This window comes from Puccinia triticina, chromosome 2A (genome assembly GCF_026914185.1).
Source record: "Puccinia triticina chromosome 2A, complete sequence".
NCBI lineage: Eukaryota > Fungi > Basidiomycota > Pucciniomycetes > Pucciniales > Pucciniaceae > Puccinia > Puccinia triticina.
The window spans coordinates 6997850-7015698 of NC_070559.1; the positions used below are offsets into that span (position 1 = coordinate 6997850).

The 17849-nt window shown below is 47.6% G+C and overlaps 3 protein-coding genes across 3 annotated transcripts; 2 read left to right on the forward strand and 1 right to left on the reverse strand.

Moving 5' to 3' along the window:
* Positions 1-249: 249 nt before the first annotated feature.
* Positions 250-2332, forward strand: PtA15_2A742 (uncharacterized protein; the record flags this gene model as incomplete). The annotated part of the gene is made up of 3 exons (XM_053166794.1): positions 250-1113; positions 1197-1588; positions 1672-2332. 3 exons carry the CDS (start codon positions 250-252, stop codon positions 2330-2332), a joined length of 1917 nt encoding a protein of 638 aa, XP_053017980.1.
* Positions 2333-5935: 3603 nt separating this feature from the next.
* PtA15_2A743 (uncharacterized protein) lies at positions 5936-7694 on the reverse strand (the record flags this gene model as incomplete). The annotated part of the gene is made up of 9 exons (XM_053166795.1): positions 5936-6013; positions 6152-6341; positions 6428-6504; positions 6578-6669; positions 6788-6857; positions 6938-7023; positions 7137-7207; positions 7277-7291; positions 7387-7694. The coding sequence occupies 9 exons, from the start codon at positions 7692-7694 to the stop codon at positions 5936-5938; spliced, it is 987 nt and encodes a 328-aa protein (XP_053017981.1).
* A 2919-nt stretch (positions 7695-10613) lies between these two features.
* Positions 10614-11283, forward strand: PtA15_2A744 (uncharacterized protein; the record flags this gene model as incomplete). The annotated part of the gene is made up of 4 exons (XM_053166796.1): positions 10614-10628; positions 10708-10767; positions 10856-10888; positions 11218-11283. The coding sequence occupies 4 exons, from the start codon at positions 10614-10616 to the stop codon at positions 11281-11283; spliced, it is 174 nt and encodes a 57-aa protein (XP_053017982.1).
* Between the last annotated feature and the right edge of the window lie 6566 nt (positions 11284-17849).

Here is a 17849-nt window from a genome sequence, read left to right on the forward strand (position 1 = left end):
TCTGACTATACAACCAAGGCCCATCAGACTTGCGCTGACTGCACCCTCGCCTGATACATACTCTCGCTTGACGAACAGCCCTCCCTTGACCAGTCCACCCCCACCCGGCTCGACCAGCAGCCCAGCAAACATACATACACACACAGTACAACTACCCCTCCAAGCCTGAGGCTGCCGCAGAGTACGCTCCCCTTGTCAATAAGCAAAAAAAAAAATAGAAGCAAACCCCAGCAGCATCCCTCCGCAACGATGAGCCGCCATCACTCCGAACGCCAGCAGCCTCCCGCCGAGCCTGCCCTGGCACTCCCAAGCACCGACCCCAGCACAGCAAACGCCCCCGTCCCACCCTCCTTCGACCCCGCCCTCGCCAGCCCGCCCCCGCCCCCAGCATCCGCCGGCGATCCGGACAGTGCCAAGGCCGCCAAGAACGCTCCCGCCCCGGACCCCTCCAGCCCGCCCGTCGACCCCTTGAGTCCGCCGCCGCCCACGCCCACCGACCCGAACAACACCCCCAAGCCGCCTGCGGCCGACCCCCCGCCAAGCCCCCCGCCCGCCTCCACAGCGCTGCCCTCGCCCGAGCACAGCAAGCATCCCAGCGATCCGCCGACCAACCCGCACGACGGAGCGCTCCCAGCCGACGCCCCGCTGCCAGGCTCGCCGCCCAGCTCCAGCCCGTCCTCGGCCGGATCCCCAGCCCCTGAGAGCCCGTCCCCGCCACCCGCCACCCCGGGCCAGCCCAGCTCGAGCAGCCCCTCCGCTCCGCCCCCATCCACCCCCACCACCACCACTACCACCACCACCACCAACAAACATCCAAGCCAAGCCAGCCCGGCCCAGAGCGACCTGCCCGTGAGCCAGCCCGTCGCCGGTGCCGTCAACGCTACCGCGATCGACCAGAGCGTCGCCGCCAAATCGCCAGACTCCGCCGCCTCCCGCGCCGCCCATCCCCAGCAAAACTCCCGCTCCGATGACAGCACCGGCACACACGTCGGCACCATCATGGGCATCCTTCTCGCAGCCGTCGTCGGCGCACTCATCCTCGTCGGCGTCCTCGGGATGATCAAACGCAAGAGGAGAGCACGACAGAACCAAGCCGACTTCCACCAAGACATCGTCAGTCGTCCCTGCTTCCCACCACGCTGGCTCCCCTTTTCCTGTACTGACGCTGCTTGTACTGCCATGATGGGACGGTCCAGTTTCAGGAGAAGAATTCCTTCGAGCCTGACATGGACCGGAAGAGTCTAGGCTCGGCTTCGCTGGGGATCCCGATGAGTCCGGACGGGAACCGGAGCTTCAACCCGCGCTCCGACGGCATCTTTGCCCCCCGTCCGCCCTCGATAATCGAGCGCCACCAGGCCTCGCCGGCCATCCCCGGGCCCATGCCGAGCTACCAGCCCGGCCAGATGCTCAACTATTCCGCCTATCCCCCCCAGCAACAGCAGCAACAGTCTTTCAATCTCCATCGCCCTAAGCCGCCCACCTACCATTGCGGCTTCCCCGAAAAGTCTGGGCTCGCTTATGCTAATAACCCGCCCATCGAACGCTCTCTCAGCCCGCGAACGATCCCTCACGATCAGAACAATGTCACGTATGTCCCATTGCACACATATACACCCGCATATAACAGTCAATCCTGATTCTTCCTCATTTGATCGATCACCACCAAAGCAGCATTGAGATGTCTCACCAGGATCCATCCCAACCCAACCGATACGAGTACCACGGAACGGGCCAACACATCCCGATGCAAAACATGCTAGGGTATGGGAGCGGCGCGGGGTCAGGGTACGCAGGCACGGGGGGGCCGGTGAGCCCGACGCCGAACTACCAACAGCAGGTAGACCAGCTCGATTTCCTGGGGCAGCCGTCGCCGGCCCTGACGATGGTGGGGCCGCTGACGACGGACTGGGGCCAGGGCGGCGAGGCGGGGGAGAAGAAGACGGACGCGGCTGGTGGGGCGGCGGAGGTGGCGATGGACTCGGAGCGTTCGGGCACGCCGATGATCCCGAACCTCCAACAGAGCTATCTGGACTGCGACAGCCGGGTCTCCGAGCGTTCGTCGCCCAACGACGACCATCCCCCTCACCCGGCCCCCGCGCCAGCCGACGCCCCCGGCTTCGCTCATCCCGCGCCCATCTCGCTCGCCGACGACTGGAAACTGGCCTGCCCTAACCCCGCCAGCCCCTTGGGCGAGATCTTCGCCCATCACGACCCCTACCTCGCCCCCGCCCCCGTCGACCTCCACCAGCTTCCTGCTCAGCTCCACCAGCCTGCGGACATCGACGCCGACCGCCAGGCCTCTCATTCGCCTCTCAAAGTCATCAACCCTTGAAGATTGAACTCTTTTTGTTCGTTCTGTTCTGTGCGGATCTCTCCTAGATCGGATGAGCCCTCCCCACCTTTCTCTCTCTCTCTTTCCCTGGTACAACCCCCTATTTGCTTGGCTTACACCTTCTTCCTCTCATATATATATCTCCATCAATTTCTCTCAAATCGTCTGCCTCGCTTTCAGAACACCCCCACACCCCCACAAACACAGATATACATATTACACGTTCATTCAACTTCTCTCTTACCCCATATATATATATATATACACTCATATTTACTACTATTTATGCCGATGTCTCTTGCTTTGCGAGCCACTCGGCTCCACATTACTTTACACCCACCCAACCCAAAAAAAAAGTGTTTGAATGACTTTGAATTGCTTCACCTTGTTTTGCCCCATGGTTTCCCTTGACTATATACACGCTATACACGAACATGCAAAGCCTCCCAGATATAAATATATATATATATATATTTATTTATGCGGATCCGTGTGGACTTGTCTTTGCTTTCTTCCTTTGGTCTTAGTCTCTCTCTCTCTCTCTTTCTCTTGTATATTGTACATATTAAGCCAAAAGTATTCTTGGGCAATACTTCTTTCTTGTTCATCGCGAACATTCTCTACATATTCTTCTTCCTTTCATATTTACTCCAAACTCAATTTACTTTCCTTTTTCTTTTCCCCTGGCTTCTTTTGTGTGGTGATTTTTTTCTAATGAGAACAACAAGATGAAAAGAAACAGAGCAGAAGATCATGTTGGTGTATGACACATGTGTGTACCATTGGTTGCGGGGATAGCTTGTCAAACTGCTGAGAAACGTGGTGCTTTGATGTGAATACCCCACCATCTTGAATTATGACCAATTCAATTGATGGTAATGAAGATGGTCTTGTTCTTGATTACTTTCCTTCTCTGCAGTTAGGGTGTTCATAGTTGACTTGCATCAAATCATAACACCATAAAATCAAAAACTTCAAAAGTAAAACAAAATTTCTAAAATGGTATTTACATAAACATTAAATCATCACTTGAAAGTTTTATGATTTATGATTTCATGTATTAAAAATCTTATGATTTCAACTTTGGATGCCTCAAGTGTGAGAGGGCTCAAGTCTGGTCTCCTGTCTAGAAAATGTTGCAAATGCCACTCCAGTAGTAAACACTAACTTGGCTAAGTCCCTCCCCTGGGGAGCAAAGCAACCTCTCAAGGAGGGACTTATGACTTTGTCATACTTCTGCTATGAGCTGTAGCACAGACTCCGCAGCATGGGCTCTCATATGTACATAGCTTACGCGTAGATCGGGACCATGATAGAACTGAATATTCTCTTTAAAATGGTGCTGGTTTCATGGATTCAATGTCAATAACCAACTGGCCATAAATTTTTAAAATATGAATTTTTTGAAGAAGAAACCTGAGGGGATAAACATGCTTGTAGATCCATTATATTCACAATGACAGCTGAATCTTCAAGAAAAACATCTGAATATATTTACAGGAATTTGCTGCTTCAAGCATGCATTTCCCACCACCCTCTGATTTGCAGCTGATGGGCAAGATTGGAATATCCCTAGCCTAACTAAGCCTCTCGAACGGAGGAGGGGGGACCCCCACGTCCTGAAGGGACTCTCTGTAGGAGAGGCTTATGACTTATGTCATACTTTTTGCCTGAGAGTTTGGGGCTTTTGTGGCTTTTTATGCCCTTTTTTCCTTTCGACCTCCACACAGCAAAAACTGACAAGCCTCTGCTGAAGCCCTGAAGGGTCAATATAGCTGACCATCTTGGCTTCATATCCATGTCCTCATAATGAGGATTGGATGCATGAGCTGGATTGGCCAAGGCATATTGACCAGAGCTCGGAGAGCTTGGATCCTGTGGAATTGAATTGAATGAGCATACTGTTTTCCAATGCCAGTTCAATCCACACATGTCATACAGCCCAGAATACCCCAAAAACCAAAAGTTTGACGGAACATGGAAAGAGAAGGGTTGGGCCTTCAGGGATGGGGGTAGCAGCAAAAGATGGGGAGGATCCAGACAAATCTTTTGGTCCAAAAGGCATGTGTAGGGCTGTTTGGGAAGACAGTCAAAATTCGGATGGCACAAAACACCCACCAAAAGGCCTCAAACCCTCAGGCCAAAAAGTGGACATTAGTCCCACGTCCCTCCTTTGGAGGTCGCGCTTCGCGCGAGGGCGCTTCGCGCCAGCCCAGGCTGTACCAGGGCCCTCCGAAGTGGGGGACTTGTGTTAAGTTAGGGAATATCCTGTCACTCACAGAAAATCTTGCAGATGGATTTTCTGTGCCATCATAAAAAAAGTTCATTTTCATTATTCCATTATTGTTCAAAAAGTTTGATAAAATCAGTTCAACATGTTAGTGGGGTCATGATACATGTACAATGTGCACCATCATCTGCCCTGCAATCTGTAGGAAGCTAATTTCTCACAACGTCAACAGCTAATTTTTAATATTTTTTTTAGAATTAAATGGCATTTGAGAACTCAAACTGCTACCGCAAAGATTTCGGATATAACTCATAAGCCTCTCCTACGGAGAGTGTCCCGCAGGGATGTGGGGTCCCTTCAGGACCCTCCGTTCGAGAGGCTTAGTTAAGCTAGTCTATTTCTCTCCTCTGACTAGACCATAACACCTTCTTTCCTGATAGATTGGGGATTTTGTGGCTTTTCATGCCCTTTGTTCCTTCCACCACTCACAGGACGTACAACAAAAACTAGCCAACCTGCGCTGAATCCCTGAAGGGTCAAGATAGTGGAACATCTTGGCTTCATGTCCCTGTCCTCATAATGAGGATTGGATGCAGGAGCTGGAGTGGCCAAGGCATCTGAACCAGAGCTTGGAGAGCCTGGTTCTTGTGTCATTGAATCAAACAACCATGCTGTTTTCCGCGGTCAGTTCAATACACACAGGTCACACAGTTCAAGGAACCCTGAAAATCCATAACTTTGAAGGGTCAGGGGACAAGGATGATTGGACTTTGAGGAACATGTGTAGCTGCAAAAGATAAGGAAGAGTGAGACAAATCTCACGGTCCAAAGGGCATGGGCAGGGCCCTTCCGGAACAGGGTCAAAATTAGAAAGGCCCAAAATCTCCAGCAAAAACTTTTGGAAGATCAGAATCTCTCAGTTCAGTTTGGGGACATTAGTCCCAAGTCCCTCTTTTGTTTTCACTCGGTACAGGCACAAATTCATAGTTCACAGTACCACATCTATCATAGGCTATAAAATTCGCAAAAAGCGTTTTCACATGAGTTTCTTATTAGGTATCAACATACAAATCAACCACATGACCTCTTGGGATGTTATCAAAAGAGAGTAGGAAGGTTGGGATTCAAAAAAAAAAAAACGAGTTCTATATCAATCCCGCTTGTTGATGTGGACAATTGTACAAATGAGATAGGAAGAAAGAAAAGAGAAAACTGATTTTGCAAGGCGTGTGTATTTATCTATGTAAAGGAGAGTGCTGAGTCTAGTTATCCAAGTGTTCACGTAGAATGTCCATTATTAGCCGCCAGCCTTCTCTTGAGATTGTCGCATTTGATCAACGTCTCAGAGCCGTGTTAACATGGAAGTTGTGTGATCACCAGTCCGGATCATTGGCCACGTAATTGACGATTTTCAACACGCTTTCAGCTTTCTTTCTACCAACCTCTAAAACCTGAGTTTATGCGATTCAAGCGTGGCCGAGGTTGAGCCCGGACAATGAAAGATCCACGAAAAAATGACAGGCAGATCAGATTTTGTTTGTTCATGATTTACTGGATTACATTGAAGGGCGAAACGTCTTAAATCTTACCTCCGCATGATTGGCCGTCTCTTCTTTCCATTGAAGCCCCACAGAAGGAGCTACATCTTTCGAAGTCAGATCTTGCGAAACTGCTTCTGAAGCACTGCGTTGTGCGGTCAGAACGACGGAATTGGTAACTAGGGACAAAGTAAGAACTCGCAATCCCGCATGTCGAGCTGCAATCACTTCCGGTACCGTGCTATATCATGTTCATGTACTCAAGCGGGTGGGTTTCCCGTTAGGTAATGGTCTTTATCTCGGAAATTAAGGGATGAAATGACTGACGACATTCCGACCACGTCTGCGCCCATACTGCGTATAAATAAACCCTCTGCCTTGGTTTCATATGTTGGTCCTGTCACCTATCCAAGAAAAACAAAAAGACGTATGTTCAGTCCAAGTATTTATTTCTCAATTTTAACCCGTCGTCTTTACCCAAGCATATACCCCTTCTTGAACGTCTTGTGCTTTCAGGCCAATGTGAGGAATTGATCGAAAGACTGATTTTCTCATTTCAAAATCATAGGCTTATGTAGAGTGTGAGATGAATTGCAATCAATCACAGTCATCAGTGTATATATCCTTGTGGAGACAAGGAAATCAAGTCCGAAGTGAAAGAGTGAGTTCACGAAATAAGCAGCGTACCATTAGACAATGGTGTGAAGCGAGGACCGACGATGTCGGAATTTGGACCAATCAAGGGATTAAAACATGCCTAAAAAAATAACCCGAAGCTGTTCGTTGGCCTGGTCTCTCCTGATACATTCAACTCCACCTGGCAAATTGGAACCGTACCAGAGAAGGCAGCGAGACATGGTCGTTAAGTGCGATTACAGTTCCCACTGGAATGCTCGGGTTAACAGCTCCTGCGGCATTGGTTACTGTGTCACGAGTGAAAAGAAAAGATGCCGAGGTGCGATAGAAAATATATGGATTAATTTCTCTGAATCATGTTGCTAAATATACTTCACCATGAAGATTTTAGCCTACGAACTTATAACTGCTTGGCAGCCTAACAGTTTAAACAGCCGGACCGCAAAAACCACGTCTTTTATCTGGTAACCTCTGGATGAATATTCTCGACCTATTAACATCCTGATAATTGGTTTCCTGAGATATGGAACCATCGCTTACTCGTAAAAGTGGAGCCTTGTGTTGAAAAGGAAAGCGGACTAGTTAGCAGGATGTCATATTTTGGGTGAGCTGGACGTGTTCGAAAAAGATAAAAAAGATGAATTGATCACCTTCCAGATTGACAAACAACACGAGTCTGACCCAGTTTACCGAACACCAAGCCTTTAGCTTCGTGTCCTTGTACGACAGAGATCGTCCGAAGTCGGGGCCATTGATCGATCTGATCATAGCTGATCAATTCCGCTTCTTGAAGCTTCGTGGCAAGTTCACCCAGACCCGAGCCACATACAATTCCGACCTTTGGACACTCATCTGGGGTCTTGAGTAGTGCTCTGATTGAATTGTAAGCAGGTCTGAGTCGATCATCAATGGCATCGAACCCGGATAACAGAGCTTCGAAATCGGGCTTGGATATCATGGATTCGATTACGCCGATTGGTTGGAAGATACGATATGTAATAGAAGAAGCAAACGAGGAATCCTGTATTTAAATTTTTCGGTTCTGCGGATGCAACTCGAGTTAATAGAAACTCAGCAAGATCCGAAGAGTGAATGTAGTGATGTAGGAACCACGTACCTGCTCCTCCTGACGGGGTGATACTTATAGTTTATCTCAGCCTGGTTCGAGTTCTTTGTTGGAGGGAGGGGGCATCGTTGGCAAGCGTTCGTTGTTGCTGGGAACAATCAGTCGGAGTCCGCTGACGTCATCGCTTGATCGCCTGCCTTGGATGGATTGCCTTCAAAGGCCAGCAGGGCTCATGTCAGACACCTGGTCTGCCTCGATTGAAACTGTAACTGCTTCAAACAACCTTCACCTCCTCTTGCGAAGCCTTTCTTTTTCGACCATTCCTCGCTTGGCACAGTGCAACACACTCAACCCCCCTGCCTCACCTGGGTGGAGGACTTGAGCGGGCAATTCACATTCTGAGTACATCCGCCGTGGTCTCCTCCAAAGACCGAATTTGGTTATTTCGTTTGTCCAACGAAAGTATTGAACAATTGTGGGCGGGGGGCAGTATGCTTGATCGGGCATGGCTCTCACTCTTGGAAGTTGGGCCAAGAATTGGAAGCTACGATCGGCAGGGCAGTTCAAGTATGAATGTTTATCTTCCAGCCCGCACCAAGAAGTGCAAACAGTCTATCCATCTTTCCTAATTAGCAGTCTGAACAAAGCTTCAAGGGTTGTTTCTGTCATTGGAGGACTTCCCATCGCAATCTGGGAGCAATCTGAGAGCCTCCCAGAGTCTCAAAGCCTAAATTTCCCTGCGAAATTTGGCTCCGATCTGGGTCTGGAAGGGGTTCCCAGATTGACGGGAAGTCCTCCATTTTAATATTCCTAAATTACGGCGAGCGCGGAGTCATCCCGCACCACTTGTTATAGTGTTCAAAGTTGACTTGCATAAAATCATAACACCATAAAATCATAAAATCTAAGCTGAAAAAAATATGTACCACCCAAACACTCAAATTAGAGCACCATTTCTAAATGGTACATATAAAATCATCATTTGAAAATTTTATGATTTCAACTTTGAACACCTTAATTGGTAGCACCACAAATGGAAAAAACTTGACCAACAGCATGATTGAGAGCCAACAAACGCTGGGAGACATCTCTCCGAAAGATAGCTGCCAACATTGCACTGGCTCCATTGCGGTCATGTGGAGCCACCATGCCCACACAAAGATCCAAAGATTCTATGCACTGCAAAAACACCTGCCTTGAACTCATGACTGTCTGGGTAAGATTAATGACAACAGGCGGCAACCGGCCATTGTTTTGTTTGACTGCTTTCTTCTATCACACAGCACACTGGATGTTTGACTGCTTTCTTCTATCACGCAGCACACTGGATGTTTGACTGCTTTCTTCTATCACGCAGCACACTGGATGCGCATTCAACCGCACCATTAATGCAGACCCAGCGGCTGAACCATTCCATGATCTTGAAGAGTGCCAAGTCTGTTGAACTTGAAAATATATTGTGACTCCAATCCGAGGTGGAGAATTCCAAACCCAGAGATCAATCTTTGGGTGAATAATACCCTCAAGGAGGCAGTGAACAACAACAATTGACGTGGCGTGACCACTATTGGAGGAATGCCTCGATGAAGCATCCCAATTGAGAGCTAAGAAGCGCCGCCGTCAGCACTGCACCACAACATGCGGAATTAACCCAGTAGGAAGAAAGGATTGTTTTCGGATTTCAAGATGCCATGAAGGGCTGAAGCTTCCAAGACACAAGTACACTGTCACAGCGGGAAGAGCTGGACATTCCTATCTGATTCTGAGGCGTATCCGGGGCCCGGCCGAGGCAACGCGCCCCCATCTATGCGCTATGGTACGTTGCGGGGGCAAGGCCGCGAGAAACGGGACAACTTGCTTGAAAGCGTTGCCGGGTCGCACCCCAGAAGTGGGCCCGTTGTGGCTCACTGGGCTGCCGACACAGATTACACATGACATGGACGCCGGGCCAAGCCAGAATCAGACAGATTGATTCTGGCTTTGCGGGCTTCATGGTCGGCCCAACGCACAGTGCCCAGCCGGGCTTGCGACACCATATTACAGCTTCGGTATTGCCCGAGTTGCCCGGGTGGATGTGTGATTCCGGGATAATTTGGACTGATCAGCTTGTGTTTGGCGCATGGACATTCATCTCCGGTTCAGTTGGACACCATCCAGTTGTACAGTCATTGTACTCACAAAGCATGATACAGTCATTGTACTCACAAAGCATGAGTTTGAAAAGACATTTTGTACACCTCCACCGTCACCCGGGGCAACAAGTTAACAAATTCAAGTCAACACCCTTATTTCCGGATGTGTCGACTATTGGTTGGCATTGAGAGTTGCGTCCTGGGTACCGCCTCCGGGTGCACTCCAATGGACTACATGTGCACATACTACTTGTGGCGAGTCTTGAGCGTTCAGCACTGCGGCCAGAAAATGTCTTCATGGAGGTATCAGGTTGCATGTACATATGTCTAGGACGGTACGCGCACGAAATCACCCTTTCTCTTCAGCGCGCCTGGCCTGGGAGTTTGTTGGGCATAAATAGAAGAGAACTGGCGGCCACCACGAGTCTCCATCCCCCACAGTACCAAGCTTCCAAAGAATCCTATCTATTCAAGCCGCGGAAGCTATTGAAACCACATAGCTATTTCAACCTCAATATCTTTATATTGAACCATGTTCATTCAAACCTCTTCAAGACTCCTGCTGGTGTTAGGAGTTGCTTTATGCATCTATGAGAGCTTGGCGGCAACTGGCAGCTTGAGCTCAAAAGGGACTGTTTGTCACAATTGGTGGAAATCATTACCGGCTGGTTCGCGTCAAATGACAGTCAAGTTGGTAAGTACCCAAACAGGAGATTTATTCATCTGATGCGAAAATGGAGGGGGTCTTGACGATTTCACCCTGCCTTTGCCAGATGAAACGGGGTGACAATCCCGCAGGTAAAATTAAAAGTCGCAAATTTACGAAGCAGGGGGTAAGCATCCTTCGGGCTAGATAAAAAATCACCAAACGTTTCAAACCTTGGAAAAGCTACTAATCCTTGATCAATTTCCAACTTGTAGGCCAGGATCATAGGTCCGTCCTTGACAGGCGGCGTGAGTTTTCCATCTTCTGATTTAGTTTCATAACCTCGGAATTTCCAAGGAGATCCAAATCAGTATTGCTTAGCTAGCAGCCCCTTCGTTATAGGCTTGCGGGAAACCATACAACGAGAACAAAAATGGGGGCATGTTTGTGGGCTGGACAGAATTCAAAGGAGTCAGTGGCTGCAGGGTATGCAACTGGTTGGGTTACCGGGTGGGTCACTTATAAGAATCTGTTGAGTAGATTAAGTCTTTATCTGCAGAGGAACTAACATTTTTTCTCTGTCCTTAGAGCTTACACCAAAAACTGTGGAGCTGACATGTCGGTCTTTTATTGATAGGTTTTCTTGCACGTAAACCCAATCCACGCAGCTGATATAGAGTCTGGTCTCGCCCAAAATCCGTAGTTTTGCCAACAAGGGTAATGTCCGTGTCACAGGCACAGTTGTAGAAGCTTGTACTTTTGCCAAAGGTGGCCGCAAGCTCAGCACCGAAGAAGGTTGCTCCACAATGTATGTCACACGACCTGTAAGTGAATTTTGATATTTCCTCACCATTTCCATCCTTTCTACCCTTCATTCTGATTTATCCTGACAATCTTCATCCACCTTAACCTCATTAAAATAGATGTTTCTTGCGCTTGGCGGTAATTTAAATCAACCCACCGTCACCATTGATAACTGGGATTTGTGAGTGATTGTTTCCGCGAGACTTTTTCACCTTTTATTGCGTTTCTGCAGAACAGAAGTGCTGATTGAGCGGGGTTACGTAGCGTCAACAAACCTCACTGACACCAGGAAAAAAAATAGTCACTTGATGGCAAGTGACATGATGCAGCTTTGGTTTCTGCTCCAGAGCTACTCCAGCGCTGCTCCAAGTCTGCTCCACCAGCACTTGTAGAGCTTGCAGGACTGCACCAGAGCACTCAATGTGGCACAGTCAGCTGATCCTAATTTTTTCCCAGGAACAGCTGAGCAGTAGGCATTGACTGAGCCTGGACCAAAGCTGAGCATTGGCTGAGCCTGGGCCACAGATGAGCATTGGATATTCCAGGCCTGAAACAAATCCAAGTGTCAGCTGGACCAAGAATATTCCAAATCTGAGCATCAGCTTAGCCAACAATGGTCCAAAGCTGAGCATCATCTTGGAAAAGGCTTGTGCAGAGCTTAGGATCAGCGGGGACAATACTGTTCCAAAGATTAACACCAGCTGGGCCAAAACTTTTCAAAAGCTGCGCATCAGCTGAGCCAATGCTGGTACAAAGCTGAGCATTGGCTGAGCCAAGGCTGTTCTAAAGCTGAGTATCAGATGTTTTGAGACTATTCAAAAGATTAATATCACCTGAGCCAAGGCTTTTCCACAGCTGAGCATCAGCTGAGCCAAGGCTGGTCCACAGCTGAGCATCAGCTGAGCCAAGGCTGGTCCACAGCTGAGCATCAGCTGAGCATCAGCTGAGCCAAGGCTGGTCCACAGCTGAGCATCAGCTGAGCATCAGCTGAGCCAAGGCTGGTCCACAGCTGAGCATAAGGTGAGCCAAGGCTGGTCCACAGATGAGCATAAGCTGTTACAGGAGTGGTCAGACTCAGAATCTGAGCATTGGCTGGGCCGAGATTTAGCCAAAGCTGAAAATCAGCTGAGCCAATACTGGTCCAAAGCTGAGCATTGGCTGGGCCAATGATAGTCCTAATCTGAGTCTAAGCTGAGCCATGACTGGAATAAAGCTGAAAATAATCTGGGCCAGGACTGGTTCTGATCTGGGCAACAAAGCTGAGCATGAGCTGGGCACCAAAGCTGAGCATAAGCTGGGAGCTAAAGCTGAGTATCAGCTGACCAGAAATGGGGATCAGTGGTGCCCATCAAAAACTGAGGATCTCCTGTGGAAATTCTTAAACTGGTTAGATGGTGGGTAGATGGTGGGTAGATGGTGGGTAGATGGTGGGTAGCCTGCTGGAGCTGGCATGATGTCACTTGTCATCAAGTGACTATTTTTTTTTTCCTGGTGTGAGGGGCAATCTTCTCTCAGATATCAGAAACCCACCAATTTTCAAATCAGTAACTATCAAATCAGTTGGACAATAAAAACAACAAGAAAAAGGGCAGATTCTACTGTCTTTGCCCTCTTCAACTTGATTCTATATGTTATCTATCAGATCTTTATATCAAAGGACATAGTGTTTTTGTATCAATTTCCTATGCATTTATTCATTGCAGTCAAACATGAACTTCCAATAGGAGCATTATGTTGAACAAGTTTGTACCTCAAGTCCCAAGCAATCCAATCGCAAGACTCATGAGTTGATCTTGAAATTCAAGAATAAATTCCATTCTGTTTAAGGAAGTATCCAAGTAAGGATTGGCGCTGCTCCACAGTAGAAAGTCAAAGAAAACTTATTCTTCATGACCTTACGAGTTGTGACCAGCTTCCAGTCCTAGCACCCATCACAACATCATAGAAAAACTTTACAGTGAGGTGAAAATCTGCTTGCGCATGAACTCCAACCTGAAAACACGGACATGCTCAATCCAAACTTATGTAGCTAAAAATAAATAAAATGAAAATCAGGGAATTGGGGTTCTCAAAGTTGCGACATAGCGGCATATGTGTGGAGGCTCTGGAGCGACAAACTGGCCAGAATATCCAAAATTATGGTGAAATTGCACCAAATAGGACAGCTCACTTGTCAAACTAGCCATTGTGGCGCCAGCTGGCTGGGCATATCCAGCCATTTACGATTAGCGCAACCCATTGCCAAAATAGACAGAACAACTGAAACCGACAAACCTGGCATGGAGATGCCAATATAGCCAAATTCTGCCTTGTTCCGCGTTTGATCACACATTGCCTGTATCAGCCACGATAGAAGGATGAAATCTGCAAAGGAAAACCACGTCACTATAGAAAACACATGATAGAATGGAAGAAGCGTCATTTATAGTGACAATTACCTAGGAAACTTGTGTATAGTTCTTTTTTAAATTGTGTCACGCAATGTTGTTTTTTTAAATTGTGTAACACAATGGAAAAAAATTATCCAAGTTTATTAAAGACACAGTTTTTCTACAATTGAAAAAAAAAAGATCAAGGGTTCCCCCTATCAATACATCAAATCACAAAAAAAAATCATGGGTTTCCCCAAGATACAAAAATGAAAAAGAAAAATACTGCAATTTAGCCTATCAACAAACATACAAAAAAATGCACAAAAATTTAACCACACTCAACCTAGCCTTCCAACAGCGGCAAAGCCGTGCCCCCAGGCTCAACACCCAGCCCGCATCAAGCGCACAGGTCAAAAGTGATGGACGTGAAGGCCCCCGGCCCGCAGCAAAGGCTGCAGACCCGTGGGGGGCCCACTCTTTGCCCCTCAGACTGTGCATGTGCAACAGCGGAGGGGTTGAGGACAATGGAAAGCTGGAAGTGCAGCATCTCCAATTGCCTGGGGATTAATTGCAACAACAGGCCCCCCTCTTTATAAGCTCTTAAACTCGGCAGGCCAGGACACTCGCTCACGTCTACGCAGACGCCACACCGCGGCCCTCATTAACGTAATCAATTCCAAGGCGACCGTGCCAGCCACTACAATTGGATGCGAGACCGTTGTGTACCCTTGCACCAAAAGCCACGCCGTGGTCCAGTTGCTATGTCCAGCGTTGACCAGCAACCCTCACCCAACCATATTTTGAACTTGACCTTCTCACCCTTTACCAATTGCGACCATGAAAGGATCCCAAACTTGCCCCGCACGCCGATGATGTGAGAGGCTGAGTTGAAGCTTGGAGAAAGTCAGTCAACCAGTCCTGATCACCATGTACAAAAAGTGGCTGTTCAATTGCCGGGTGGACGGGCTCGTGGCCCATGACCTCAGCTTTGCCATCGACGAGCTCGTTAGCTTCCTGGTCCACACTCTGCTTGCCCTTCAACTTCATCGCGACTTTCTGCAAAGCGCGTTTGAGGATGGGCAGTAGGAAAGGTGTTGTTGCCCACCTCAATACCATCCCCCACTCCCTTGTCGGCCGCTCCAACAGACAGATCCTTGGCTTCTTTAAACAGAAATGGGCCTGAGCATCCACACATACGTCTCCTTCTCCCTCTTCGCCCCCTCCAAAAAAAACTGGAGACTCAAGAGAAGCAATGGGTGAGCAAGCAGCCTCCGATGCACATATTTCAAACGGACCACAATCTCTTTCCATGGCTCCGTTCAGCTCCCAATACTACCTGAATTATCTGGTCGGATCACTGATCAGCAGGTCCAACGAGTCCTTGGACTGGCCTTTCCAAGGAGCTCTCGCACATGGCCGTCCGACAAGTTGTCAAACAGGCTTTTCCGAGCAGTCAGAAGGCGGGTCTATTTGATTGGGCAAGCAAGTCCTCATGTCGGATCGACATGTCCAAAAACTGCTCGGAGAAGCCGGTCAGTGGAGTTGTCGGACCTGCCCGTCCAAGCTTTTAATCGTTGCAGTGAAACAGACCTAGCCCACCACTCCTCCACGCATGAGACGATTGTCCTGGACGCCGAGCCTCCCCACGTCGTCCTCAGGCTCGCGCCCACCCTCCCGGCGTCGTCCTCAGGCTCGCGCCCACCCTCTTTGAATTCTTTGCCCCCAAGGCTTTGCTCGCTTCCTCACGGTCTTTGCGGCGCCGTGGCCACTAAACTCAGCCCGTTGAGCGTTGACGATCTCTCAGCTCTGTCTCCCTCCAAAGAGTATATATTTTTTTGGAAAGCCACCATCTCCCCATGGATTCCTCTACTTGCCCTCATTTCAAAACTCTGAAAGATTATCTCTGTTTTTGTCTATCCACTAATAAACACATATATATTAATCAACAACCTGTCATTTTAACTTAATACATCTCAACTCCCTTCTTAATTCCAAACATGCTTTCCAATTTCTTCTTGTTAGCTTGTTGATTGTTTCAATCCTGGTGCCTCCCCCCAAAGCTGATTAATGGAATGGAAGGTAGTAGCAGTATGTAGAAGAAAGTCAGAGTTGATGATAGATTACATGATAGTTATTCATATTCATATCAAGTGCATCCATTCTCATTGTGATTTGGAGCACATCTCACATCTCATTACACAAACTTATTTTTAGACAACTGAATTCACATCAAGGCACATCAAATAATCATATTAGGATATTACAGGTAAACAAAACAGCTACATGTGACCTCATTTTCCACATATATTGGAGTTACCACTCTCAAATGATAAGATATAAATGGGTAGGCTGGTTTCAAGTGAGACTTAAGTGGAGGTAATATTTTGCAATAAGTTAATCACAATATGAAAGTTGATGTTAAAAATACTGGAGCTGGATATTTACAAATTCAGGGCTGCAGAGAGAACCCTCAATCTTCAATAAAAAGCTTTGATATGAGATGCCCTGTTTGGATGAACCCATGTGCACTATAAAGGGGCAAATTTATAACATGTGCCCCAAATTTTGACCCCCATCCCACCAAATTTTAGAATCCCTGGGTGTCACATATCATCAATATGCCCATTAAACAATTGTTAACACAGGTGTAGCATGTTAACATCAAGTGGTTGATCTTTTTTTGAACCCTGTTAAAGCAATCTCACTGAGAGAGTGAAATTGAAATTTGATGATCTAGGCAGCTTGCACAAGAAAACAAGTCTGGCTAGCCTGCAAATGGGGGATAATACATTTTGGGTTTGCAGCGGCGGAGCCGCTTTGGTCTCTAGTTGACAATAAAAAAGAAGGGCGTATGAGAATCATATGATCATACAAGCTGTTACGCTTTGATTTCCTTCAGATTGACCAAAAGACTTACGTTGCACTATCCCTTGATAGTAAGCCACTTACTTCTACTCCAAATTGCACCCCAATTCCGTACATTGAGCTTAGAAAAAGGAATAAGTAAGTACGTTCCTCACAAATAATTGAGATATGTTTGATTATAAATTTTGACTTGAACTGGATTTCAGAATGCAGTGCATTAGTTGTTGTAAAAACCCGTCCATCTTGGGGCAATTGTGCCAGGATTGTATCAACACTGCTTTCGCCGGTATCAATACAGTCCCAATTGCAAGAAATTCCATTACGAGCGCAAAGCAGGGAAGTGCATTGTTGCGTGCCAAAGAGCGACTCCGTCAAGGTATAAGAGACGATCAACCCACTTTAAACAGTGTAAGACTCCAAAGTGGTTGTGAAACCCTTTTGCTGAATGGAGAAGGGGATGATGGAGGTGCAAACTCTGCCCTTCTATACTATCAGATAACAAGACCCACCAAGCTAAGCTTGGCAAGTTTTAATCAAGTGATAGGTCTGGTCTAGTTCCAGATGAAGTTGTTCGATGACAGGTATGTGAGAGTTGAGAGGGTTTGTGATGACGGAAAGGGTGAAAGTTGACTTGATGTTTCCGGTGGGGGTTGAACACAGGTCCTCGAGAGGGTGATATAAGAAGTTGAGAAGAGTGTCTGGACTGAGAAGGGTATATGTCTTAGTTGGGAGTTGAACCAGGAACCGGGTAACTCGTGACAGGTGCGTGATATGCAACCAGTGATATGAGAGTATGAGAATATGAGAGTGAGCTCAGTGGTTATTGCAGATAAGAGGGATGATATGGTATGCTATAAAAGTGTAAGGGTGATGATAATGGCTAATGGGTGATATCTGTATAACTGGTGGGTACTGAACTAAGGAAAAAACAACTGGGGGGGAGAGAGCTCCTTATATAGACAAATGTGAGGGATTTTAGCTACAAGGGGGACCCTGGATGAGGGATTTTAGCTACAAGGGGGACCCTGGATGAGGGATTTTAGCTGGTGGGCTGCGTACAAGTGGTGTCAGAAGATACTAAATACAGGCAGAAAGTAGGGTGAGAAATGAAAGATGAGGTCATACTATGCAAGGAGTGCATAAACAAAGCAGGGAAATGTCAAATACAGGGTTACCTCATGCAAGGGGTGCATGAGTGGTGTCAGACTAATGCAAGGAGTGCAGAAAT